At 54.2% G+C, this 25,946-nt stretch overlaps 1 protein-coding gene across 5 annotated transcripts in view; it reads right to left on the bottom strand.

Moving 5' to 3' along the window:
- SIN3A (SIN3 transcription regulator family member A) overlaps window positions 1-25,946 on the bottom strand; it is a 67,728-nt gene that overhangs the window by 7,474 nt on the left and 34,308 nt on the right. For all 5 annotated transcript variants that reach the window (XM_051834600.3, XM_089310840.1, XM_051834603.3 and 2 more), the window contains 12 exons: window positions 25,380-25,631; window positions 24,222-24,374; window positions 23,942-24,100; window positions 22,051-22,140; window positions 17,659-17,777; window positions 17,150-17,360; window positions 16,521-16,637; window positions 14,476-14,714; window positions 12,251-12,434; window positions 9,912-10,485; window positions 6,140-6,309; window positions 3,258-3,431 (listed from right to left, as the gene is read on the bottom strand). In XM_051834600.3, coding sequence (XP_051690560.2) covers window positions 3,258-3,431; window positions 6,140-6,309; window positions 9,912-10,485; window positions 12,251-12,434; window positions 14,476-14,714; window positions 16,521-16,637; window positions 17,150-17,360; window positions 17,659-17,777; window positions 22,051-22,140; window positions 23,942-24,100; window positions 24,222-24,374; window positions 25,380-25,631 — 2,442 coding nt within the window. The remainder of the gene's footprint in view (window positions 1-3,257; window positions 3,432-6,139; window positions 6,310-9,911; window positions 10,486-12,250; window positions 12,435-14,475; window positions 14,715-16,520; window positions 16,638-17,149; window positions 17,361-17,658; window positions 17,778-22,050; window positions 22,141-23,941; window positions 24,101-24,221; window positions 24,375-25,379; window positions 25,632-25,946) is intronic.

Genomic DNA, 25,946 nt, shown 5'->3' with positions numbered 1-25,946 from the left:
AGGCTACTATATCCCACATGGGAGCCAGCAGGAATCCCAACTTTCCTACGTTCGCTGCCACTCCTTGCTAATGAGCCTGGAAAAGCAAAGACGGCCCAACCGCTTAGGCCCCTGCACCCACATGGCACACCTGGATGGAGTTCCAAGTTTCTGGTTTTAGCTCTGGCTGTTGTGGCCATTTGGGAAGGAACCAGCTGATGTAAAAATCTGTATCTCGGCCGGCGCCTTGGCACACTAGGTTAATCCTCTGCCTTGCAGCACCGGCATCCCATATAGGCGCTGGGTTCTAGTCCCGGTCGTTCCTCTTCCAGTCCAGCTCTCTGCTGTGGCCTGGGAGGGCAGCCCAGGTGCTTGGGCCCTGCACCCGCATGGGAGACCAGGAGAAGCACCTGGCTTCGGATCAGCACAGCGCTGGCTGTAGTAGCCACTTGGAGAGTGAACCAACAGAAGGAAGACCTTTGTCTCTGTCTAGAACTCTACCTGTCCAAAAAAAATAAATAAATAAATAAAAAAATTGGTGTCTCTCCCTCTATCTCCGTAACTCTGTCTTTCAAATAAATAATCTTTCTTTGTTTAAAAGAAATTCAAAGTTCTATAATTATTACTGTGTACCTCCGATGATGGCCCATGCCACCCATGCAGGAGCCCTGAATGGAGCGCCTGGCTTCAGCCTGCCCCAGCTGTGGCCTTTTGAACTAATGGATGGAAGATTTTCTCTCTCTTTCAAATAAATAAATCTTTAACATATGGAAAAAAATTTTTTTAAAGATTCATTTATTTTATTTATTTGAAACTCAGGGTTACAGAGAGAGGGAGAGAGAGAAAAATCTTCCGTCGGCTGGTTCACTCCCCAAATGGCCCTAACAGCCAGGGCTGGGCCTGGCCAAAGCCAGGAGCCAGGAGCTTCTTCCAGATCTCCCACATGGGACTTGGGCCATCTTCTACTGCTTTCCCAGGCCATAACAGGGAGCTGGATTGGAGGAGGAGTAGCCAGGACTGGAACCAGTGCTCATATGGGATGCTGGCCGGCCCCCAAAAGCTTACTTTTCAAAAAAGATTCCTATTTAAGAGGTGGACATTTGGTGTAGTGAAGACATGTCTTGGGATGCCTGCCTCCTATATCCGAGGGCCTGGGTTCAAGTCTGGACTTTACTACCAATTCCAGGTTCCTTTTTTTTTTGGACAGGCAGAGTGGACAGTGAGAGAGACAGAAAGGTCCTCCTTTGCCGTTGGTTCACCCTCCAATGGCCGCCGCGGCTGGTGCGCTGCGGCCGGCGCACCGTACTGATCCGATAGCAGGAGCCAGGTACTTATCCTGGTCTCCCATGGCGTGCAGGGCCCAAGTACTTGAGCCATCCTCCACTGCACTCCCTGGCCACAGCAGAGAGCTGGCCCCAGGTTCCTATTGATGTGCACCCTGGGAGGCAGCAGGTGATGGCCCACGCAGCTGGGCCTCTGCTGCCCACGGAGCAGACCTGAACTGAGTTCCAGGCTCCTAGACTCAGCATGACCCATCCTTGGCTATCACTGAGCACCTGAGAAATGAACCACTGAACTAAGCGGTCGGTCTGCCTTTCAAATGAATAGATCAGTCAAAAAATTTAAAAAATCGTATTTACAAACAACATACTGACTTAGGCAAACACAAGCCATGTTCTGAGCTAAAACTCTCAGTGGTGACGATGGCACACTGGGCTCCCCTCCCCTTTGAGAACCCTGGATTCTCAGTGTTCTCAACCCCGGGCTCAGAACCTCAGGGAGGTCAGAGTGGAAGGAAGCGGAGTCTCGTTTACGTCAGCCCTCTTAAGGAGAACCAGAACCAGAACACCCTGCTTGCTCAAGGCCGCATCACTGCTCAGGGAGCACACAGGATTCAAGGTCAGGGCTGGGTCACAGGCAGACCAGGCGAAGCTGCCAGCTGTGACGCCAGCAGCCGTGTGGGCACTGGCTGGAGTCCAGCTGCTTCACTTCCTAGCCAGCTCCCTGCTAATTCACCTGGGAAAACAGTGGAAGATGGCCCAGGTTTGTAACCCCGCCTTTCAAATAAATAAAATAAGCCTAAAAAAAATGCTTCACAAACTCCTGTTTGTGAATTTCAAAACACAGTTATTCCAAAACAGATTCAAGGGGGAAATCCTGCACTTTAAAACCTCACAATTTTTAAGAACGGCATAAGATATGCCACTCAGCATTCACAACAGGCGGCCACTAGGCAGTCCCCGAGCGGGTGGCAGATCCGGATTTTGGTTTTTCCAACCTTATACTGTTTCGATCAGCCATTATAATGGTGAAAAGCCAGCAACAACCTCAAATTGCAACCACTTCCGGTCTGAGACCAGCCTCCAGCCCCGCACTCCAGCTTCCTGCCAGTGCAGTCAGGCCCTGGGAGGCAGCAGGCTGTTTGGGGAACTGGGTCCCTGCCCGCACACAGGAGCCCTGGCTCTGGGCTCTGGCCTGGGCACTGTGGGCATCTCAGCAGTGAATCTTGGGTGCTACCTGTGAAAAAGGAGGTTCAGGACATATCAATAGACATAATCTCTTTCAAAGTATATTCAAGCTCAGATACGTTATCGGTGATTTTTTTTAAAAGATTTATTTGAAAGGCACAGAAGGAGAAAGACAAGACATGGAGATCTTCTGTGCTGCAGGTCACTCCCTAAACAGCTGTAACAGTCAGGTCTAAGGCAGGAGGGAGCCAGGAGCCAAGAACTTGGTACTCGTGTCCCATGTGAGGGGCAGGGCGACCACGTGGGCCATCTTCTGCTGCGTCCTCGGTGCCTTAGCAGGAGGCTGGACACAAGTGTAGAGTAGCGGGGTTTCAACCAGCACTCCCACACGGGACGCCAGCGTCGCCACAGCTGCTTAACTTGCTGTGCCGCTACGCCACCTCCAGGCGCTAACGACTTCTGAGAAGTATGGGCAGCTGCTTTTTCACTGTGTTTTCTATCATAAAATGACCACAGATTTCTCATGCAAACATTTTTTCTATAATATTTACAAATCATAACAGGAAAAAACAGAGAAAAAGCAAAACACAAAATTGCAAAGCCATTTATCACAGTTTTTTTTTTTCTTGAAAGGCAAGAAAATAAGTCGGGTGGCCAGAGAGATGGTTACCTCCCCTTTCCCTCTGACAAGTCCACAAGGCACTCAAAGGAGTTCCGGGGTCTAAGCACCCTGGCCCGGACTCCTGGAACACAGAGTGTCCTGGTGACTTACTGTCACCAGCAGGGCCCCTGACTGGACGAGAAACTCACCTTGAAACAGTTCTCATCTGACATGAGCTGCTCGGCCTTGCGCTGATACGTCGACTCCAGCAGGCTCCTGGCCGTCTGGGTGCTGAGCTGGCCTCCGGTGGCCCCGTTGCTGTTTTCTGCCAGGTAGAGGTCGGTCACCTGCACACAGATCTCATCACTCACGATGTGCTGCAGCTGCAAGGAAGCCAAGGCAGGGGCCGTGAACACACGCACGCGGTCACTGCATTCCAAAGGAGACTTCTGGCTGCCAATTTCAGGAAGCTGCCCTTACAACACCACGGAGAAGAACCAAGCGTACCAGAGGTCCAGGAGCAAGATGCTCCCATCTCTTTAGAAGCAAGACCTGAGGCAACTCAGGTTGATGTGCTGCTCGCTCTTCTGAGAATTCCCATGGCTCACATGTCTAGGGCTCCTCGTCATCACCACAATTTGCTTTCATGCACATTCTCGCTCCCCCAGAGGCGGGAAGCAGGAGGAGCCAGGTGCCCTCCCTCGGAAGCCGGGGTGAGGGAAGCCTCCCGGAGAACCAAGGCAACCGCGCTTCTCAGCCTCGCACGAAGGCCAAGGTCCACAGGCGTCCAGGGGCTTAACGGAAGCAGCCCAGCTCCCTGACGTCCAGGCCAACACAACAGCTACTTGTCTAGGTTCAACACAAAATGTAGCACCTGATGTGGCTCATGATGGACTACTGGTAACTTTTGTGACAATCCGATTAAACTAATGCCTGGAAAGATTTCTCACAGATCACGTGCTATTTCTATTTGGAACTAAATCAAACTACACATGGCATCAAAATGTCAGAGAATGTGAAAAAAGATGCAAAAGAAAGCAAAAGATTAATTCCAATATCAATTTGTCTACTTTACTCTAACATTTTCATCGCCAGGGCTGACAGGGTGGCAGATAATGCTACCGCCTGCAAGAGAGGCATCCCAGTTGGGTGACAGACCGAGTCGCAGCTGCTCCACTTCTGATCCAGCTCCCTGCCAATGGGAAAGCTGCAGAAACAGCCCCTGCACCCACACGGGACATGGGGGACGCTCCTGGCTCCCAGCTCTGGCCTGGCTCAGTGCTTCCCTTGCACCCATCTGGGGAGTGAACCGCTGGTCAGAGGATCTGTCTCTCCTCTGTCAAAATAAATATTAAAAAAATCTAAAAATAAAATTCTCATAACCACTAAACCATTCTATTTTTAGGTAGATACATTCTTTTTCAAGTGCTAGTAACTATGACGACTACTTATTTTTAACATTCAAGTCTTCAATGACAAGTCTGTGTATTTATAGGTAACTGGACACAGGGCCGTGGCAGAAAGCACAGTACCTCCAGCAAATTCAGCCCGTCCCGATAACGGGCTGTGATGCATCTTATGATGGCTGTAACAAGAAAAGCTTAGGAGGCGTGCACGAGGAAGGAGCACAGTGAGGGAAACCACGTCCACGACACGCTGAGCCACGTGGACGCCGGCTGGACTTCACACTCCGGCCCTCAGGTCCTTGCCGAGGGCCGCCCTGCAGAGCCAGAGCCGCCGGGGCCATTCCCACCCCACGTGGCTCAGGCACACTCCAGGGGATGAGACGGAGGTGTCCCACGGATTCTGTAGAGAGGAGCCTCAGAAGTGGCGTTAGAATGAAGGCCTGCAGGAGAGAAACACGCCCCTCCTCGTCCCCACACAGCAGGGCCACACTCTTCAAGTTCTGTGCTTAGCTCCCCGGGAGAGAGCCTACTGTGGCTTTTAAAAACTTATTTATCTGAAAGGCAGAAGGACAGAGAAAGATTGGGAGGGAGAGGTCTTCCATCCACTCATTCACTCCCCAAATGTCTGCAGTAGCTGTGTCTGGGCCAGGCGAAAACCAGGGGTCAGGAGCTCCACGTGGGTCTCCTGCATGGCTGCGGAGGTCCAAGCACCGGGTCCGTCTTCCACTGCCTTCCCAGGCACATTAGCAGGGAGCCCAGGTCAGAAGTGGAGCAGCTGGGACTCAAACCGGCACTTCAGTGATAGATGCCAGTGTTGCAGGCAGCGGCTTAACCTTACTGCACTGTACCGCTGTCTCTTGCCTGCTATCCTCTTAAACAAGTCCCTCTTCTACCAGTGTTGAGGAGGCACAGTAAATGTATGGCTCGGCCTTGCAATGTCAGCAATGACCTCCAGGGGACACCAGAGAGCAACCAGAGAAGATATGCCTCCAACTGAGGGATTAAGATAGAGGCTTCGTGAATACAGATTTCAAAAAATGCTGATTTGGGGTTTTCTGGGTAAAACCTCTTCCATAAAGAATGGACTGAGAAAGTATTATTGACTCAAATCATAACCAGACGCTTCTGGCAGATGGCCTGATCCTTATAAGAGGTCAGCTGTGCTGGGTGGGGGAGTGCTTGGCAAGCCTGGGCGCAGACACTCGGGGCAGGACTTCACATACGCGCGGTGGCCTCACAAGGCTGCCTCCTCAAGCAAATGTGTCCACATGACCACGGCCCGTTACCCCGCAGACCCCTCACGAGGAGCCTGCTTGACAACCTCCCCCAAGAGTCAGTCCCGACAAGGGCGCCTGCAGATCCCGAGCAGTCGCTGTGACCGGGCGCAGAGGCAGGTGTCCTTGCACAGAGACAGTGCAGGCGCCAGGCCCGGACCCTGCCTGAGCGTCTCCCTTTACAACCAGCACACATCGCTTCAGGGCTCAAGACCAAGGAGCAGATACTCGGCTCCGCTGCAGGCTCTTCGCTACACAGCACTGCTGTCAAGCAGGACGTCCGGACAACCCCAGCGTGCCACAGGCACACCATGACCCAACACTGACCCAACCACGAACCGCAGGCAGCGAGCGAGGCTGGCAGATACTGGTGGCGGCCCCTGCGGGCGGGCCTCCCCCGTTGGGTCTCACCTGTCGCACAATGCTCTGGATCAGCTTGTCCATGGTGAAGGCGATGTAGGCGTGGATGGTGAACATCTCTCGCAGCGAGTCTTCATACTGCGACGCGTCTATGTTGCCGTCTAGCAGGCTCCGCACCATGTCCAGGAACGCCGGGTAATAATCCTCTACGTCAACATCCACTGTGAGAGAGAGGGGACAGGTGAGGCCTCGCCCCACTGAGAGCGCGCTGGGCACAGAGGACAGGGCCATCTCACAGCTGGCCTGAGCGGCATTCAAACACTAGGGACTCACAACCTACGCGCACGGCCCCCTGCGGTCAGAGACGATCCCTGACAGGTGGCCACCACCACCAGTGCTGAAATCAGAGAAGAGCGACTGTGGCTTGCCCAGGGCCACGCCGGAGACGCCTCACTGACCAGGCTCCACTCAACGGCCCAGCTAAACGTCCCGGGAAGAGGTCCTTCCAGAGTCCCCGGCTCCCCCCACTGCACACAGCACGCACACGGGCCACTCACTCACAAAGCTGTCCCGTGGCAGGGCAAGCGCAAGTGAACAAAGGCAGACAGCCCGGCCCTAGCAGCAGGGAACCTCCCGGGAACAGGAAAATAGGAGTGCAATTAAGTGCCCTATGAATAATGAAGCGCTCTGCATTTGTCAAAGTCCTTCTGTCTAGAACGCATTCCCCACACTGCTGCCATCCATCACTCCAACCCCCGCTGCGGCAGGGCTCATCCACGTTCAGCCAGCAGGGGGCGCAGTGGTCAGGCAGCCCTGCCACAGGGAATCAGACCCAGACTCGTTCACTTCAAGTTCAACATGAGGCAGAGCCAATTTCCAGTATTAGAAATCAGGACAGTGACACAAGGAGGTGATTTGGGCATTAGTTATGTGGTTTCTTGATTTTTGTAGAGAAGGATTTACATATTTATGTGAAAGGCCAAGTGAGAGAGGGAGAGAAGTCTTGTACCCACTGATTCACAACCTAAATGACCATAACAGCTACTGGTTGGCCAGGACAAAACCAGGAGCCACGAACTCCACCCTGGGTCTCCCAGGTGGGTGGCAGGGACTCAGGTACTTGAGTGGGCAGCGGCTCCCTCCCAGGACGGATTAGCAGGAAGCTGGACTGGAAGTCCGGAGTGGCCGTGACGTGAATCAGACCTCTGATACGGGATGCAGGCGCGAGCGGCAGCCTAACCTGCTGCACAATGCCTGCCCCTTGACCTCTCTCTCTCTCTCTTTTTTTTTTTTTTTACAAGCAGAGTGGACAGTGAGAGAGAGAAAGAGAGAGAGAGGTCTTCCTTTTGCCGTTGGTTCACCCTCCAATGGCCGCCGCAGCTGGCGCAACGCGCTGATCCAATGGCAGGAGCCAGGTACTTCTCCTGGTCTCCCATGGGGTGCAGGGCCCAAGCACTTGGGCCATCCTCCACTGCACTCCCGGGCCACAGCAGAGAGCTGGCCTGGAAGAGGGGCAACTGGGATAGAATCCGGTGCCCCGACCGGGACTAGAACCTGGTGTGCCGGCGACGCTAGGCGGAGGATTAGCCTAGTGAGCCCCAGCGCTGGCTTTTGACCTCTTTCTTGTGTAGGACTGTGTCTACCATGTACTAAGTCACTGAACTGTACAATTTCATTTGTACGCTTTCCTGTGCACATGCTGCACTCAATACAGGGTTGATTCAAAGTGTAGGCAGAATTCAAGATTCGCTGCCTGTCTGTGCAGGGCAGAAACTGCCCGTCTCCACCTGCCTGCAGGCTGACAGGGTCCCTGAGGACAGGCACAACAGAAGAGTGCCCACCCACACGGAATAAACCAGGGCTCCAGTTTCACTGCTGGAGTGCAGCACAGCCCCTGAGATGTGTTGCTGTGCCACGAGACCAAAGCACAGAGCCACCCACACCAGGGCAGGCATTGGCACCAAACCAAACCATGGAAGCTTCAAACCATGTGGAGCCAGGAATACTGCACTCTACTTCCCACCCACGCAGCCGGAATCACCTGAGTTGGGTCCAAAATTTGTCCCTTTCCAGGTAGGACAATCCAGAGAAAGGCTTTTAAAATTAACTGCCAGTGTCATAAGCTAATCAGCAGGAAACCAGGGCCACACATAGCTTCTAAATCAGCAATGTTTAAAGAAAATAAAGTGCACAGCAGCTGGTTTCGTAGGGTGACGCTAACGACTACATGTGCATGCCCCATCTGAGGGCCCGGGTTTGACTCCCAGCTCTGCTTCCAGATTTGAGCTCCCTGGGAGCAGTGGAGACGGCTCCAAGAGACGGGCTCTCGGCTTCGGCCTGGCGTGGTCCTGGCCGCTGCAGGCATCTGAGGACGGAACCCCTGATGAGAGCTCACTCTACCTCTCGAAGAAGGAAAAAAAAAGAAGGCAGGATGGAAGCAAGGAAAAGAATCAGCTCCTCACACTGGCTATCTCCTCAAGTGCCCAGAAGGAAGCGCTTACGAAAAAGCTTTTGGCTCGCAGCTCGAGCGCCCGATTTCTGAGCTGGAAGCAGGTGGCACAGATGACTTGGCGCCCAGGCTGGCTTCCCCGCCCTTCCCCGTCTGCCCTCGCCCGGCGTCTCTCTCCTCTCCTGCTCCGCCTATCCTGCTGTGTCTCACACCATCTCTTGAGCGCCAGCCTCCTTTGCAGAAACTATTTCTACTGAACAGTCATGAGCCAACAGACCCTCGACGCTCAGTCCTGGGTGAGGGAACTCCACCTGTCTGAGGCATGAACAAGCAGCATGGAGCCAACCCCGCCCTCCTGGTCTCCTCCAGTAACCAGAGTGCTACCATTTGGGAAACTAACGGCAACTGACTCCCTTCTCTGAAGCCCACAGAACCCACCGTCAACCTAGTGTCCACGATCCAACCATGCAAGGGTATTTTGCATATGTCTTTACTAGTTTTCTCAGCAACCCTGTAAACAGGTTCATGAAGTTTAAGTGAAGTCACAGGAAACTGGAGAGCTGGGATCTGGATCATAATCCAAATCTAAGTTCTGTGCTCTATGCATAAAAGAATCCAATCTGGGGCTGGCACTATGGCATAGCAGGCAAAGCCACCGCCTGCAGTGCCAGCATCCCATATGGGCGCCAGTTCGAATCCCAGCTGCTCCACTTCCGATCCAGCTCCCTGCTGTGGCCTAGGAAAGCAGTGGAAGTTGGCCCAAGTGCTTGGGGCCCTGCACCCACATGGGAGACCCAAATGAAGCTCCTGGCTCTTGGCCTTTGATGGTCCCAGTTCCAGGCATTGTGGCCATTTAAGGAGTGAACCAGCAGAGGGAAGACCTCCCTCCCTCTCTCTGCCTCTCTGCAACTCTACCTTTTGAATAAATAAATCAATCTTAAAAAAGAGAGAAAGAAGAAAGCGATCTTCAGGCCGGTATAGCGGTGCAGCAGGTCAAGCCAACACTTGCGGTGCTGGCACCCACAGGACAGTGACGTTCCAGCTCCCTGTTGTTCTGCTTCTGCTCCAGCTCCCTGCTCATGCATCTGGAAGGCGGTGAAGATGGCCCAAGTGCTTGGGCCCCTGCTACCAACATGAGATCTGAATGGAGCCCTTGGCTCCTGGCTTCGGCCTGGCCCAGCCCCTGCCACGTGGCCATACGGAAGTGAACCAGTGAATGCCAAGATCTCCCTCTGTCTCTCCCTCTCTATCACTCTGCCTTTCAAATAAATAAGTAAATCGATAAATATCTGGAGGAAAGCAGTACTCCTGACTCTAAGCTGGCCCTGAGCCCAGCCCGGCACACCCTCTGTAGCCAAGGGTCCAAGCACTCACTGGGCTCCTTGAGGCGTAGCTGGATGGCAGGACTGTCGCTCTTGTCTCGTTTTATGCCCAGCACCTCTCGCTCCCACTCTCTCTCGCGGGTCTCTTCTTCAATCTGCCGTTCGGCCTGGGAGCAGATCCGCAGCAGCCGCAAGCAGAGGATCTGGTGCAGCCGCATGAAGATGTACCAGTTGTTGTTGACGTAGAACAGGTTGTACACGTCCTCCATCCCCCGCAGCTTCTGGGCTGCTGTGTTACTGAACAGCAGCTTGGACTTCGGGGGGCTGCCCCCGACACCGTTGTGCTTCCTGGCGGCCCCGGTAGCTTCATCCACATCCATCTCCTCCTCCTCCTCCTCCTCCACATCCGAGAGGTCACCTCGCTGAGCGAAGAGCAGGTCGGGAATGAAGTGATGCATGATCTGCTTGATCTTGTACTTGTCCTCCTTCTGGATGCCCGTCTGCCGCTTCACGTGGTGGATGATCAGAGCAGCCGCGTCCTCCAGGATCTGCTTGTCCTCGTAGGCGAGCGACAGGTGTGGGCCTACAGGTGCACCAGCGTTCTCTTCCGTAGCCTGCTCCTGCCTCTGATGGGAGAGACAAAGAATCGCGTGATGTGTCTAGGCCAGCAACAGACCTACGAGACCACACAGTACACCCGTTATCAACCACTGCGCCTATTTTCCCCCCAATCTAAAACTTAGGAATTGAATCTTGTGTCTCTTCCAGGACCAAACGGAAATGTGGGAAAGGTACTGGTGTGCCAAAACAACAGCACCTCGCAGACACTGATGACTTCACAGGGACAGTGAGGCAGAACAAGGGCCAGCGACATGGCACAGCAGGTTAAACCACTGCCTGTGATGCTGCTCGAGTCCTAGCTGTTCCACTGCTGCTTTTTTTTTTTTTAAAGATTTATTTATTTATTTGAAAGGCAGACTTACAGAGGGAATAAGGAAACGGAGAGCTCCATGTGCTGGTTCACTACCCAGATCGCCAAAACAACAGGGCTGGACGAGGCCCAAGCCAAGACTTCTGGGTCTCCCATTTGGGTGCAAGAGCCCAAGGACTTGGGCCACCTTCTGCTACTTTCCAGGTGCATTAGCAGGGAGCTGGATCAGAAGTGCAGCAGCTGGGACTTGAACCTGCACTCAAATGGAATGCTGGCACTGCAGGCCATGGCTTTCACCCACTATGTCAAGATGCCAGCCCTGTTCTGCTTCTTATCCAGCTCCCCGCAATGCACCCCAGCAGTGGAGAAGGGGCCAAGTGAGTGTGCCGCTGCGAACAACACAGGAGATCCCGACGGAGTTCCCGGCTCCTGGCTGCGGCCTGGCCCAACCTAGGACACCGTGGCCATTTGGGAAGTGAGCCGGTGGATGGGAGATCTCTGCCTTTCCCTCTCTGTCACTCTGCCTTTCAAATACATAAAAATATTTCCCCAAAACATTTTAAATCCTGGGGGTGGGGTGGGGGTGTGGATTTCCAGACTAGGGGATGGCACTGTGGCACAGTGGGTTGGGCTGCCACGTGCAATGCTGGCATCCGTTACCAGAGCGACGGTTTGAGTCCCAGCTGCTCTACTTCTGATCCAGTTTCCTGCTAACGTGCCTGGAAGGCAGCAGCAGGTGGCCCAATCATTTGGGCCCCTGCCGCCTAAGAGGGAGCCCCAGACGGAGTTCCCGACTCCTGGCTTTGGCCTGTGGCTGCTGTGGCCATCTGGGGCACGAACCAGTGGATGAAAGCTTTGTGGCTCAGCCTTTCCAATAAATAAATTACTCAAAAATGAAATTCTGGACTGGGATTTATGGAGGTCATGATATAAGGGATTTACAGTTAGATGATGGGGTGGGGTGCAGAAGGTGACAGTGTACTAGTATTGGCAAAATACAGGACTACATTTATGCAAGAGTTCATTTTACTACTGTTTTTCAAAATGCAAGACGACCCCATTCTAGGAATTCCCAGCTGCACCGCAGGGGCCCATCTCCCCCCGTGACTGGGAGCTCCTCCCGGGAGCACGCACGACGGAGCTCGGGGGTCAGCGGTAAACGGAGGCGGTCCACAGGAGAGCCAGGTGTCACTTGAAGGAGATGGATGGCAGGCGGCACGGGAGAGGACGGGAGAGTGGAGCAGGGTGGGAACCGCGACACAGGAAGGCTCGGCGTGGCGGCAGCGGCAGCGGCAGGACGGGGCGGCTGGGGCGGCCAGGCAGGGCGGGGCGGCTGGGGCGGCCTCGCGGCGGCAGGGCGGGGCGGCCTCGCAGCGGCAGGGCGGGGCGGCTGGGGCGGCCTCGCAGCGGCAGGGCAGCGGCAGGGCAGCGGCAGGGCGCAGCGCGCAGCCTCCGCTCACCTCGTCGTAGATGCTCTCGATCTCATTGAGCAGGCTCTTGGAGCGCAGCACCTTCGTGTCGTTCTGCTTGAAGTTGATGCCCTGGTGGTCCAGAGACTTCAGGTAGTACTTCTCGTTCTGCTCTCGCCACACCTTGTTGAAGCCCCTCTGAGCTTCTCGCCACTCCTCCTCTTTCATCTTCAGCCTGCGTGGGAGGGAGGTGCACACAGCGACAAGTGGGAACTCAGGCCCAGAAGGGAGAGGCGTGCCAGGCTGACTTCCAACCCAAAGATCGCTAGGGCTGCTGGAGTCCTTCACAGCGAGGGGCAAATGTCATCAGAGCCGGCCTGGACTGCCACGTGGCGAATCAGCCATTCAGGACGCACTCTGAGGCAGTAACTGGTGCCACAACCACAAATCTAATCTAGTTACTTCCCTAACAGCACCCCAGAAAACCCCCCGGGGCGAGGGTGCATTTCCTTCAAGAAAGGGCTCTCTGCCTCAGACAGCGGAGACGAGCGCCACAGAGCCTTAGGCCCTCTCCTACACTTGGACACAGTCCGCAAAGCTCCACGCAGAGTCCCTGACTCTGAGGCTCCAGGGAAGAATGAAAACCAACACAGCACCAGAACTAAAGGCTAATCTGCACCTCAAAAGCCACACGTCAAACACTACTGGCTAGAGGAATAATCCGCAGCGTGTGCCTGCTCTTTAGGGGAAGGCTGGGGACGAAAGGTAAAATCTGGGCTTGTGTGAGCTGTGCAGCAAACAATTAACGTTCGCCAGGTGATACCGAGAGGATTTAGCTCTTAGCCAAAGCGTCACAGCACGGTCAGAGTACCAATGGGGGCAGGCAACTGGCCTACATCCGCCTGCAAGGACCTGGTTGTCAACATCCAGTTCTGGCCTCCAACTTCAACACAGCTTCTGCCAATGCAACCCTGGGAGGCAGTGCTGCCGGCCTGAGTGGCTGGGTCTCTAACACCTATGCAGGAGACCTGGATTGGGTTCCCAGCTCCTGGCCTCCGCCTCCGGCACTGCAGACATTCCCGAAGTGAGCCAACAGATGGGAAGTCTGTGCCTGTCTCTTTGCCTTTCAAATATTAAAAACCAATAAAGAATTAAAAAAAAAAAAAAAAAAGGAATGCCATGAACTTAGAAAGGACACTGGAGCTCAGCCCTGCCTGTGGTCTCTTGCTTGAAGCCTTAGGTGGGTACTCAGCCCTCCACACCCAACCGTGCCTGGTCTATCAGGACAAACATTCTTGGTAAAAATGGCAAACACTGTTTTCACGAGCATGTCTCAATTTTTACAAATACTGTCGTGGCACGGAAGGCGCAGCCGTGGCCTGTGATGCTGTGCCAATTCAAGTGATAGCCACCCTGCTTCTAATCCAGCTCCCTGCTAATGCACCTGGGAAGGCAGCAGATGGTCCCAGTGCTTAGGTCCCTATCACCTGTGTGGGCATTCAGAATGGAGTTCTGGGCTCTTGGCTTGGCCCTGGCCCAGCCCTGGCTATTACAGCCCTCTGGGAAATGAACTAGTGGATGGAAAACATCTATTCTTTCTTTCTCTCCCCGTCACTCTTTCAAATAAATAAAAAAATTCTACAAAGAGTGATTTTTTATTATAAAACACACCAGGATCTTCCTAACAGCTAGGACTGAACGGTAGGAACATGGGTCATTTCTTTCTTGGCTCTTCCTGTTTTTTTTTTTTTTTTTTTTTTTTTTTTGACAGGCAGAGTTAGGACAGTGAGAGAGAGAGAAAGGTCTTCCTTTTCCATTGGTTCACTCCCCAAATGGCTGCTACGGCTGGCACGCTGTGCCGATCTGAAGCCAGGAGCCAGGTGCTTCCTCCTGGTCTCCTATGTGGGTGCAGGGCCCGAGCACTTGGGCCATCCTCCACTGCCTTCCCAGGCCACAGCAGAGAGCTGGACTGGAAGAGGGGCAACCGGGACAGAATCCAGCACCCCGACCGGGACTAGAACCTGGGGTGCCGGTGCCGCGGGTGGAGGATTAGCCTGGTGAGCCGCGCGCCGGCCGGCTCTCCCTGTGTTTCACAACAGCCCCACACCTGCTCTCTACAGCTGGTTACACAGAACCTTCACAACAAGGTCCCTTCTCCTGCTTGTACCCAATTTCCAACAACCAGGGCTGGGGAGACACTCAGGCCAGCAGGAGCTCTGAAGGGGAGCCTGAGCCTGGGCGCAGCACAGGACGGCGGAAGGGCCCGGCCCAGGCACCTCTTGAGGACGATGGGCACGGCGATGGAGGGGTTCTTGCGCAGGCCATCGATGATGTCGGCGGCCTTGTCGGCATATATCCTCTGCAGAGCTTTGCGGTGGATCACCTCCGACGTGCCGCCAAGCGTGTTGTCCAGGCGGAACTTGGCCTGCTCCTCGGCAGACAAGCGCGAAAGCTTTTTCTGTATTGCTTCCAAAACCCGGATGGTTGCCAGATTGGTCTCCAAAACTACATCCAGCTGGAGAGAGAAACAAAGGTGCTTAGCACCCAAACCAAAACAGAGCGGCGGGGCCAGAGACCCGGGCTGGACGCTCACCTCCTTGACCAAGCCCGGCTCTGCCACTGCAGCACAGTCTAAGGGCGGCAGCACCCGGGGTCCTCCTGAGGCTGTTCTGGACTGACTGTACGATCTACACGAAGAGTCCAGCACAGCAGCTGGCACTCAGACACGTCCAGCCAAGACGAGAACGCGGCGGTAGTCCCTCACAGCACTGTGCCCTGCTCTCCACAGCTGACCCTACAGACCAGAGGGGCACCACGGGAGCCACCTGCTGCCACTCTCCCTGAACTTCACGCACTGCTGAAATCCCTCACCAAACACCACTCAACACAGCCTGCTCCACAGCCAGCAGCAGTCTGAGTGCTGACGCTCACTTCTCGTGGAGTCCACATTCCATCTGGGGGTAACCACTTGAATTCCTGCTCTGGCCACTTATTTTCTGGAAGAGGTCTCGCTCATCTGGCACTGCACGCCTTAGACTACCCGTCTCCAAGGTTCCACACAGAGTCTAAGTGAGGGACAGAGGGTGCAGCAACGAGCAGTGTGCAAAGGTGTCCCCCACGTTTTCTGGTTCCAGGACCCCGCTCCCAATTATGCATGAGCAACGGACTGAACTCTCTGACTCTCTCACGATCGCGCGGGGCCCCGTATCTAGTGTGGCAACCGAGTTGTGAGACGAGTCTAAGTGCTGGTACTGCTCCGGGTGGGAGCATTCCGGCATCTCAGATCCTTCTTAGCTCTTTCCCTCTCACAACCAGATGCGGTCATCCTCAGAGCCAAGTCCCCAGCTGGACATGAACCCCGTTTTCCCAGGTCCCTGGACTTGGAAGCTGTCTTACAGCGTCCTGACTGATACAGGAACTCACCTTCCCCAGGTCATCCCCCAAACACAGCCCACAACTCACTGCTCCTTGCCCTTGCCAGCGCCAATGGGCGAGGAGGCTGCTGCCCCCCGCTGGCAGGCACAGTGGTCGGGAGTGAGGACTCGCACCGTGCCACAAAGATGCACACTGAGCCTGGCTAACCCGGGCGGCCAAGAAAGGCCCCGCAGTCTGCTAATCCCCACGGAGGCTAACACCTGTCAGGATCGAGTCTTCTGCAAATGGCTGGACTCCTGATGAATGCTGGGGCAAACGTGGCCACGACCTGCCAGGGGCCAGGCAGCACGTGAGAGCTCATTCTGGAAAACTCTGGAAGCAGTGGGAGTCAGTGTGAAGAGGGAAGAGAGCTACGTCAGCATGGGTGAGAAGGAGAAAGATGCGGTCCGCCCGCAGAGCTAGGTGGGCTGGCCAGCTGCACGCACTGAGTGCACTGAGCCCACTCTCCCGTCCCCGCTGCAGAAGGACTCTCGGCAGCTCATCCGTCCACTCCAGCCCTTTCCCTGCCACCTCGTGGACACAAAAGTCCCTCAGTTAACTTCCTTTCAAAAAGAGCCAAGCAGGAAAGACATCTAGTTCTCACCGCACGGGGCTCTTAAAATAAACCATCTAAAAACAGCTCCAAGGGAGCCCACAGGCCCGAGGGCACTGGATTTCTATTCCATGTAAAACACAATAGCCTTCAAAACGCATGCAAAAAATGTATTATTTCAGTCATCAACGGACAATTTCAGTTACAAGGGCTGAAGTGGCCTAGATACGCTACGTCTGCCATGAAAGAAAACTGCGATACACGTATCTGGCAAATGAACGAAGCACAGTGAGTACAACCAGCATTCACCACCACAGCGCGAGGGCCCCGACCGTCACACACAGGCGCCCGTACCTCGAAGCGCTCATCTTCGCAGCGGTAAATGTGTTCTTCGTACTGCGTCTTCTTGGAGCTAACGAAGGTGGAGTCCTCGGACCATGAAGGGAAGGAGACCCAGGTGTCATTCAGAACCTTTGGGCAGGAGAAGTGGGACTGAAACCAGAGCCTACCAGAGCCCTTCTGAGGATGAAGGTCTTTTTGCTTTTGAGGCAGAGGTGGCCAGGATGCAGGAGCTCCTTCCAGGTCTCCCGTGGGCGACAGGAGCCATGCCTGCTGCCTCCCAGGGTGTGCACCAGCAGGAAGCTGGAGCCAGGAGCTGGAGCGGGAGCCAGGCGAGGGAGCACACTCTGATTGGTACAAAGGCGTCCCAGCCTCTCGGCTGCACGCCCACTCCTGATGACGCCTTCTCGATGAAGAACGAACTTCCGGGAGGAAGTCAGCAGCTACCACTGTGCCCCAGACTCCACCCTCCGCAACTTCACTAGGAGCTAAGGAAGAGCTCCTGAACGTAAGGGGAAATATTTTCTTTTGAGAAAGGACAGAGGGGCTCTCGACTTGTCATCCCCGTGGGGCCTGGATTCCCGAACCGGCCCTCCCTCCCGGGGGGAGCAGAGGCTGCGCAGCTGACCCTCTGGAGGCCTCACCTCTTTACAGAGCGGGGTCCGCCCTGTACACTTGGGCTGCTGGTAACTCTTGGGCAGGGCGCGGTAGCTGGAGCCCAGCCGTTTACACGAGGCGTAGTCGATCTCCATGGCGATGCCCTCGGTGGCGCGTTCCTTTGGGAAGGTTTCCAGGTGCACAGACTCCTTATAGCCCAGGAAGTTTTTGAACCAATTGAACAGTTCAGGGAATTTCCTGAAGAAGCAAAGCAGAGAGCAGTCAGCAACCAGAGGCGCGAGCTCCGCCACCTGGGACTGGGTCAGAACACCAAGCCCCCCAGCCCGGGAACCGCTTCTGCAGGCAGCACACTCGGGACAGCAGGGGGCGGTGCGGAGCTGCCATCAACCGGGCAGCGCCCAGCCGCTCTTTCATCCTGTTATTCTCGACGGTGCTGAAGCTAGCTAGCTCTGCCTACCACTGGCTGCACCCATCAAACCCTAGCCAGTCTCCACGTGAGAAGCGCTCCCAGGGCTGAAGCCCTCACCGCACTTACCCCAGAAAAGGCGAGACGAGCTGCACGAGCTCGGCCCGGGAGATCACCTCCTGGTTGAAGATCACCAGGCAGCGCAGGAAGTTCTCATAGGCCTCAGCACTGCGCAGGGCCTTTCGGACCTGAGGCGACCAGAGAACACGGTTAGGTGGGGAACTGGGATCTTGGATTACATAAAAAAGATCTCTGTATCTGAAAGGCAGAATGACAGAGAGAGAGGGGTAGAGACAGAGACAGAGATCTCGCATCTGCTGGTTCTCTCTCCAAATGGCCCCAACAGCTGTGGCTAGGTCAGGGTGAAGCCAGGAGCCTAGAACTCCATCTTCGTCTCCCACATGGGGGGCAGGGCCCTAAGTACTTGGACCATCTTCTGCTGCTTTCCCAGGCTACTTAGGAAAGCAGCTGAGGCAGAAGTGGAGCAGCTGGGACGCAGTCAGCGCTCTGCCTGGGGCTGCTGGCGTCGCGAGTGGAAGCGTCCATCACTCCACCACAACGCTGCCCCGTGGACTACGTTTTTTAGTATTATTTATCTGAAAGTCAAAGCTAGAGAGAGAGAGCTTCGATCCTCTGGTTCATTGCCCAAATGGCTGCAACAGCCAGGGCTGGGCCAGGCTGGACCCTGGAGCCTCATCCAGGTCCCCCACATGGGTGCAGGGTCCCACGCACTTGGGTCATCCTCTGCTGCTTTCCCAGGTGCATTAGCAGGGAGCTGGAAAAGAAATGGAGCAGCCGGGACTTGAACCAGTGCCTATATGGGAAGTCAGCATCGCAGGCAGCAGCTTTTTAAAAAATTATTATTATTATTATTATTTTATTTGAGAGTTAGACAGTAAGAGATAGAGACAAAGGTCTGCCCTCCGTTGGTTCACCCCCAAAATGGCCAGGAACCAGGTGCTCCTCCTGGTCTCCCATGTGAGTGCAGGGCCCAAGCACCTGGGCCATCCTCCACAGGCAGCAGCTTTGACTGCTATGCCACAACACCGGCCCTTGGACTACATTTTTAAAAACTGAGGAAATATAACTGGTATGAAGACATTAAGGAATCTATGTTACTTTTTTGGATGTGATAATGGTTATGTTTTAAAAAGGGAGTACTTTATAAAGGGAACTTACTAAAATTATTTATGGTTCAAGTAATATCCTGTCTGGGACCGCTGAGGAACACAGGAGCGGGGAGTGCTGAAGCAGGACATGCCTGAGGCGTCACCTCACTGGTCTCCCATAGCCCGTGTGCGCTCACCACGCTCCACAGTGAACACTCTAGAAGTGAGATCCCCACACATCAGTTACCTGCCTTCTGCCGCCCCTTTAACAGGTGTACAGTAAGAGTCTGTTCGCCATGTTGTCAAACTCCAGTAGTCTTCAATGACTGTTATTTGTTTATGAGGCAGAGAGGTGAGGGATACAGGCGCACACACACACACAGAGGGAGACAGCACTCCCACTGGCTCACTCCTCAAATGCATGTGACAGTTCTCAGTTGGGGCTAAGCTCAGAAGCCATGAATTTATTTACTCGAGGTCCACGTGTGGCAGGGACCCAAACACTCGAGCCGCCACTGCTGCCTCCTGGAGTCTGCTTCAGGAGGAAAGCAGAGTCAGGCAGAGAGCCGCTATGAAACCCAGACACTCGACTTGGGATGCAGGCATCCTAGTGTGGGCCCCTGAACTTCTAAAAACCATTTGTGTCTTCTAACCTGATCTTTTTCCTTCTATTTACAATAGGAATTTTACTATCAAGAATGGAGACACGTTCGCCGGCACACAGACCTCAGGCTGGCCTGGGCAGATGAGCCCTGCAGTTACAGCTCCCTGGTGCCAACCCCCATGGCTTATGCACAGCCCCGCTCCAGGCTGCAGTTGTCTCTCTCACTTCCCACTGAGAGGCGCACCACGGCATATGAAGCTCAACTTAAAAGCTAAAGACTAAGGGACAGCACTGTGGTGTCCCAGGTTAAACCGCTGCCTGCAATGCCAGTATCCTACATGGTGCCAGTTCAAGTCCCAGCTGCTCCACTTCTCATCCAGCTCCCTGCTAGAGCGCCTGCGAGAGCAGCAGGTGATGGCGCAAGTTCTAGGGCCTCTGCACCCAGATGGGAGATCTGGAAGAAGCTCCAGGCTGCTGGCTTTGGGCTGGAAAGCCCCAGCCATGGTGGCGATTTGGGGAACAAACAAGTGGATGTAAGATTGATCTCTCTCCCTCTCTTCCTCTGTAACTCCGCCTTTCAAATAAATAAATAAAAAAATAAATAAAAGCTAAAGATTAAAGAGCAAGTTACTTTTTGTGCAATATACCACTTTTACTTAATTTTTGTATTAGGGTTTTTTTTTTTTTTTTTAAACAAGACTTCATTTGAGTAGAGTTACAGAGGAAGAGGGAGGTCTTCCATCTATGGGTTCACTCCCTAAATGGCCACAATGGCTGGAGCTGGCCTGATCTGAAGCCAGGAGCCAGGAGCTTCTTCCAGGTCTCCCATGCAGGTGCAGGGGCCCAAGAGCTTGGGCCATCTTCTACTGCTTTCCCAGGCACGTTAGCAGGGAGCTGGATCAAGAGTGGGGCAGCCAGGACTGGAACTGGTGCCCATATGGGATGCTGGTACTGCAGGTGGAGGATTACCCTACTCCACCACAACCCCAGCCCCTGTACTAGCTTTTAAGCACAAAGAAGTGCTGAACCCATGTATCACCCAGCCTCAATGACTTCTGTCTCCTTTACACGCATCTCTATCATTGAATGATAAAGCAAGTCTCAGACATTGTACCTACATACACCTAGCCCACTACTCTTAAAAGAATTAATTTATTTCAAGATTCCTTATAAGGTTCCTTAACCGCACACTCAAATTTCAATTGTCTAATAAATGCCTCTAAAATCTGGTTTTCAAAAGCAGAATCCCAGTGAGGTCCGCATGATGCGTTTGGCTTCTGTTCTTTCTGGTTCTGCCTTGCTTTCCAACAGTCCCCTTCCCCACCCTCTCCTTGCCACCGAGTGGCTATCACCCGGACTTCTACATCCACCTCAGCACCGTGTCAGGGCAGCCTCAGAAAGCGTTCCCAGAGGCACAGCAGGAGGCCGTGAGGAGGTGCCACTCACTGGGATGTAATCCCTTGATATTCTCCCAGGGGCATAAGACAGGGTCAGTCCCCAGCTCAGTGTAGGGGGCTGGTGTCTACTCATCACACCAGACACAGGAGAGCTGAACGAAGACCCCACACGACGACATGCACCACTGAGCTCACGCGGGCTGCCCACTCGAGTCACCTGGGGAGTTCCAACAACAAACTAGAACTCCCAGGAACCCTATACCAGAGGTCTTCAAAAGTTTATGGAAAACACATACATATCATGAAACAAACTAGGCACAGATTTCAAAAACTTTTGATAAAAACAACATCTTTTATTTCCGTTTCCACCAACTTTCGGGACTGCCCTTGTATGTGCACAGTACAAAAGGGAGTCACAGTGATCACAGGACCACAGGCATCCGGTGTCTTCACCACACCCTCCACCAGGCAGGCCCGTGTGTCCACAAAGGGGAGCTGCATGCAGACGTCGGGCACAAGGGGAGGACGCCCGTGGCTGCCATGCACCTTGCAGAACCGAAGGAGGCAACGACAGCCTCCCTCTAGCTGTGCTAGCGATACCAGCAGACAGAAGGGACCCACACAATAGGAAAAAACAAAGCACGGAGGGCCGGCACTGTGGCGGAGCAGGTAAGACCACCTCCTGTGATGTCGGTATCCCACATGGGCTGTTTGTGTCCTGGCTGCTCCACTTCTAATTCAGCCCTCTGTTTATGGCCCGTGAAAAGCAGTCGAAGATGGCCCAAGTGTCTGCGCCTTTACCACTCATGTGGGAGACCTGAAAGAAGCCCCTGGCTCCTGGCTTTGGCCTGGCCCAGCCCTGGCTGTTGTAGCTATCTGGAGAAAGAACTAGGGGATGGATGATCTCTCTTTGTCTTACCCTCTAACTCTTTCAAACAAATAAATCTTTAAAAAAATGAAAATTTAGTGGCTGGTGCTGTGGCGTAGCAGGTAAAGTCACTGCCTGCAGTGCTGGCATCCCATATGGGTGCCGGTTCGAGTCCCGGCTGCACCACTTCCGATCCCGCTCTCTGCTGTGGCCTGGGAAAGCAGAAGATGGCCCAAGTCCTTGGGCCCTGCACCCGCGTGGGAGACCCAGAAGAAGCTCCTGGCTCCTGGCTTCAGATTGGCGCAGTCTGGCTGTTGCGGCCAACTGGGGAGTGAACCAGCGGATGGAAGACCTCTTTCTCTCTGCCTCTCCTTCTCTCTCTGTGTAACTCTGACTTAAGTAAATAAAATAAATACAAAGGCCTAATCGGCTCGTTCTTTTATCATGAAAGTTGGTTTCAAATCTAATTCAAGCATCACTCACCTTATCAAAAAACAAGGACTCCGTGCCAGCACCGTGCTTGCTGGCCTCCGCCAGGGGAGAGTCCTTTAGGCTGAGCAGCTTAGGTTTCTTCTGCAAAGAAGCAAAGACACAGACATGTAAGACTCAGAGTGAACTTTCCGGTTTTCACCTGTACGTCACAGTTCTAGACCAAAACTACTGCTGAGTGATAATGTGAAACGAGTGACAGAATCTGTCATGAACTCAGCCTGCAGGTTAAAAGATTATTCCCCCGTCTGTTTTAGTCTGCCCATCAGTGTCCTTCTCTCAAGTTCTCATTCTACTCCCCAGACAGCGCCTCCAGAAACAGTCACTGTGACAAGCTTATGGAATTAATTTTCTTCCTTTCTCCAGAGGCCCGAGTGAGTGTACCTGGAACCTGACACCACTGTTTTTCCTACCTGTTGTGGGAGAAGAGGCTATTTGTACAAAGAGTGGGCACACATCACCTAGAACACACAGCAGTCAATCTCTAACCTTTGATGCTTCACTGTGAACGCTCAGGAAAAGCAGCACGGTTCCAACAGGAGGAGGAACTCTTGTCAGCAATATCACTCACACTGATGGTATTGTTTGAAACAGAACAAACAGCAAGAATTCACTTTCAACTATCTGGGAAAAGTGTACAAACTGAAACGCTGCAGTTATGGGGGCCAGCTGGGAGCCAGAGCCTGCTCTCACGGCCCAGGGCGGGTTCTCACAGCAGGCTGTCAGGTGAGAGAGCAGAGCCTGGGGTGGGGGCACTCTCCTGGCCGTACCTGGCAACCCGTGGCCCCAGTCCTCGTCACTGAGGGCCCAGAAACCATGACTGTGTCTAGCCTGACGTCACGAGAACTCGTCTGGAACAGAGAGCAAGGCCCTTCAGAGTACCGGCAGTGCTGACGTCAGTCCTCGCAGCCATTCACTTGTTCACCAGTCATCGCGTACGATCACAAATTCCACCAGCTTTCGTCATTCTTTAACGGAATTCTGCAGACAGGCCTACCTCACATCACCTGCCGCTCCAGCACTCACTCAGAGCTCGGCATTCAAAGAGCAAACCTAACCAGTTCCTGCCACGCATGAGCTGTATCACGGGTGGCAGGCACACCCCTTCGTGTTGACTGCAACAGCAGGTGCAAACACCAGGTGGCCCAACCCTAACAGGCGTCGGAGACCTCTTCTGCAACAGCCACCGGATCCCGCCTTGGGGAGGAACCCGAGATCTCACAAAGCACAGCCCCTCTCCCACAAGACGACCCCTCTATTTCTGAAAGAACATCCATCCAGCTCAAGATTCTTCTTAAAGCACCAAAATCAGAAGAACGGAAACTTTGGAAGTGTCAGAAACTCTCGGTAGCAAACAGAAAAATAAACACAACTCACAGCAGAGAGATAATGTAAGAACAAACTCCGGCCGGCGCCGCGGCTCACTAGGCTAATCCTCCACCTTGCGGCGCCGGCACACCGGGTTCTAGTCCCGGTCAGGGCGCCGGATTCTGTCCCGGTTGCCCCTCTTCCAGGCCAGCTCTCTGCTGTGGCCGGGAGTGCAGTGGAGGATGGCCCAAGTGCTTGGGCCCTGTACCCCATGGGAGACCAGGAGAAGCACCTGGCTCCTGCCATCGGATCAGCGCGGTGCGCCGGCCGCGGCGGCCATTGGAGGGTGAACCAATGGCAAAGGAAGACCTTTCTCTCTGTCTCTCTCTCACTGTCCACTCTGCTTGTCAAAAACAAAAACAAAAACAAAAACAAAAAAAGAACAAACTCCAGTCCGAACTCACAAGAGCGCTGTAACCCCGCAATCAGCTACTGCCCTTTGGCAAAGCCCAGCACACGGCTGAGCTCTGACAGACAGCAGCTCGCCCCGGACCCAGGACCCAGCCGCCCGCCGCACCTTCACCGGGGGGGTGGCTCCCGTGCCAGAGTGCCTGCGGATCTGGCAGCCGTTCTGGCTCGGCCTCTGCGGCTTGTTGTTTAGCTGGGGCTTCTTCACGGTGCCTCCATGGTCATTTCTCACCGAATCAACCTTCTCAGCTGTTGTTTTGCTTAAAAGCTGAAGACACACGCAAGAGGTTAGCGTTCTGATCAAAGCAGGCTCAGTGTCGTCAGGCCAAGGGCCTTCTGACTGCAGCTTTGCAACCCATCCAGCGGTCCTGAATCCAAGTGAAACTCACCACGGAACTGTTGGCATCTGGGAGGAACTGTCCAAACTCGGACAGCAGGTCTTCCTGGTTTTTGAACAGACGAGCCACCTGGGCGTACACCTCCTGCTCCGTCAGCGCTGGAGTGTAACTGCCCCCAGCTTCCTTGGCATTCCGCTGCTCTTTCTGAGGAATTGCGAACGGAAGGAGGCTGGGTCACAGGGTTACTGCTCTGAATCCCACCTCTGCGCTTTCCGGAGTGCCTGACAGGAATCCTGCTCTGGTATCTACTTACGCTACCCTCAAAAAAGTCTAGGAGCCGGCTTTGTGGCCTAGCAGGTTAAGCCTCTGCCAGCAATGCCAGCATCCAATATGGGTGCTGGTTCGAGACCCAGCTGCTCCACTTCCAATACTGCTCCCTGCTAATGGCACCTGGGAAAGCAGTGGAGGATGGCCCAAATCCTTTGGCTCCTGCACCCACGTGGGAGACCCAGAAGAAGCTCCTGGCTCCTGGCTCCTGGCTCTGGCCAGGCCCAGCCCCAGCCATTGCAGCTATCTGGGGAGTGAAGCAGTGGATGGAAGACCTTTCTCGTGTTCTCTCTCTGTAACTCTGCCTTTCAAATAAATTTTCAAGAAGTCTATACTGTCGGCAGCTGTTCTGACTGTGGACTTTAAAGTTGAAGATGGTGTGGTGGCACAATGGGTTGAGCCATCGCTGGCAACGCCAGCACACACACCAGAGTGCCACTCCATTTTCAGTGCCCTTTCCTGCACCAGGGAGGGCAGTGGAAGACCCTGATAGAGTTCCAGGCTCTTGGCTTTGACCTGGCCCAGATCCAGCTGCCACTGGGGGAGTGAACCAGCAGTCGGACAGTCTCTCTGTCCCTCTGCTTTTCGAACAAGCAAATCAAACGCTGGGCAGTAAAAGTGATGCTCAGTGCACCATGCCAACTGATGCAACACAAACACCTGCGAAGCTGCTCCTCCTGCAGGTTAGCCCTGCTCTAAGCGTCCCAGATCAACAGCATTCATCTCACAGGGCAGTGGCTGCAAATCCCCACGGGGTGCTAACAGGGCATCCAAGTCAGGCAAAAAAAAAGTGGCTTTATGATCACAGATCACAGTTTCTAAGTTCTTCTTGGACGAGAGGGCAGCCAGGGGTTCACAGAAACCAACAAGACAACCTCCTACCTGATAGGTGTGCAGAATCTCCAGGAAGGCTTTGTAGATGTCTGGCTGCCCCTGGAACCGGTTCTTGATCTTGTTCACATAGTTGATGGCGTGGTTGAACTCCACAGGCTGATTGTTCTGCAGAGACGGGGCCGTTCCCAGCGAGATGGTCACCGGGGTGTGAGGCTGGACCGGCGGAGAGCGCGGGGATGCATACGGAGGGAGTGGGGGAGTCTGCTGACTGGCTGGGGCATGTGCTTGCAGCTGGGAAGGCTGAAAAGAAGAGTCTGTGTTCTCCTCAGTAGCACACGCACACGCATGCACACGCGCGCACACTCACGGTTTGACAAGGGGAAAGAGGTAAAGAAAAAGGAGGTGTCAACTCCACCTGCATCCTTACTGACTCACTCAGCCAAGCCGCCTGGGCAGGGCGGAGGGGCTGCACTCTGTGGTACCAGTACCCAGTCTCGAATCTTCTACCTACAGCTTAGAGCTGGGCCACCTCCAGCTGCAGGCAGAATCTTTCACGTGCGGTCTTTAAGCTCTCGAGCACAGCAGGTACAGACAGACAGAACTCATTCTAGGGAG

The sequence above is a fragment of the Oryctolagus cuniculus genome, chromosome 12 (assembly GCF_051225735.1).
Source record: "Oryctolagus cuniculus isolate XC-2025 breed Fujian yellow rabbit chromosome 12, ASM5122573v1, whole genome shotgun sequence".
In the NCBI taxonomy this organism is placed as follows: Eukaryota; Metazoa; Chordata; class Mammalia; order Lagomorpha; family Leporidae; genus Oryctolagus; species Oryctolagus cuniculus.
This window is presented reverse-complemented; position numbering and strand designations above follow the sequence as displayed.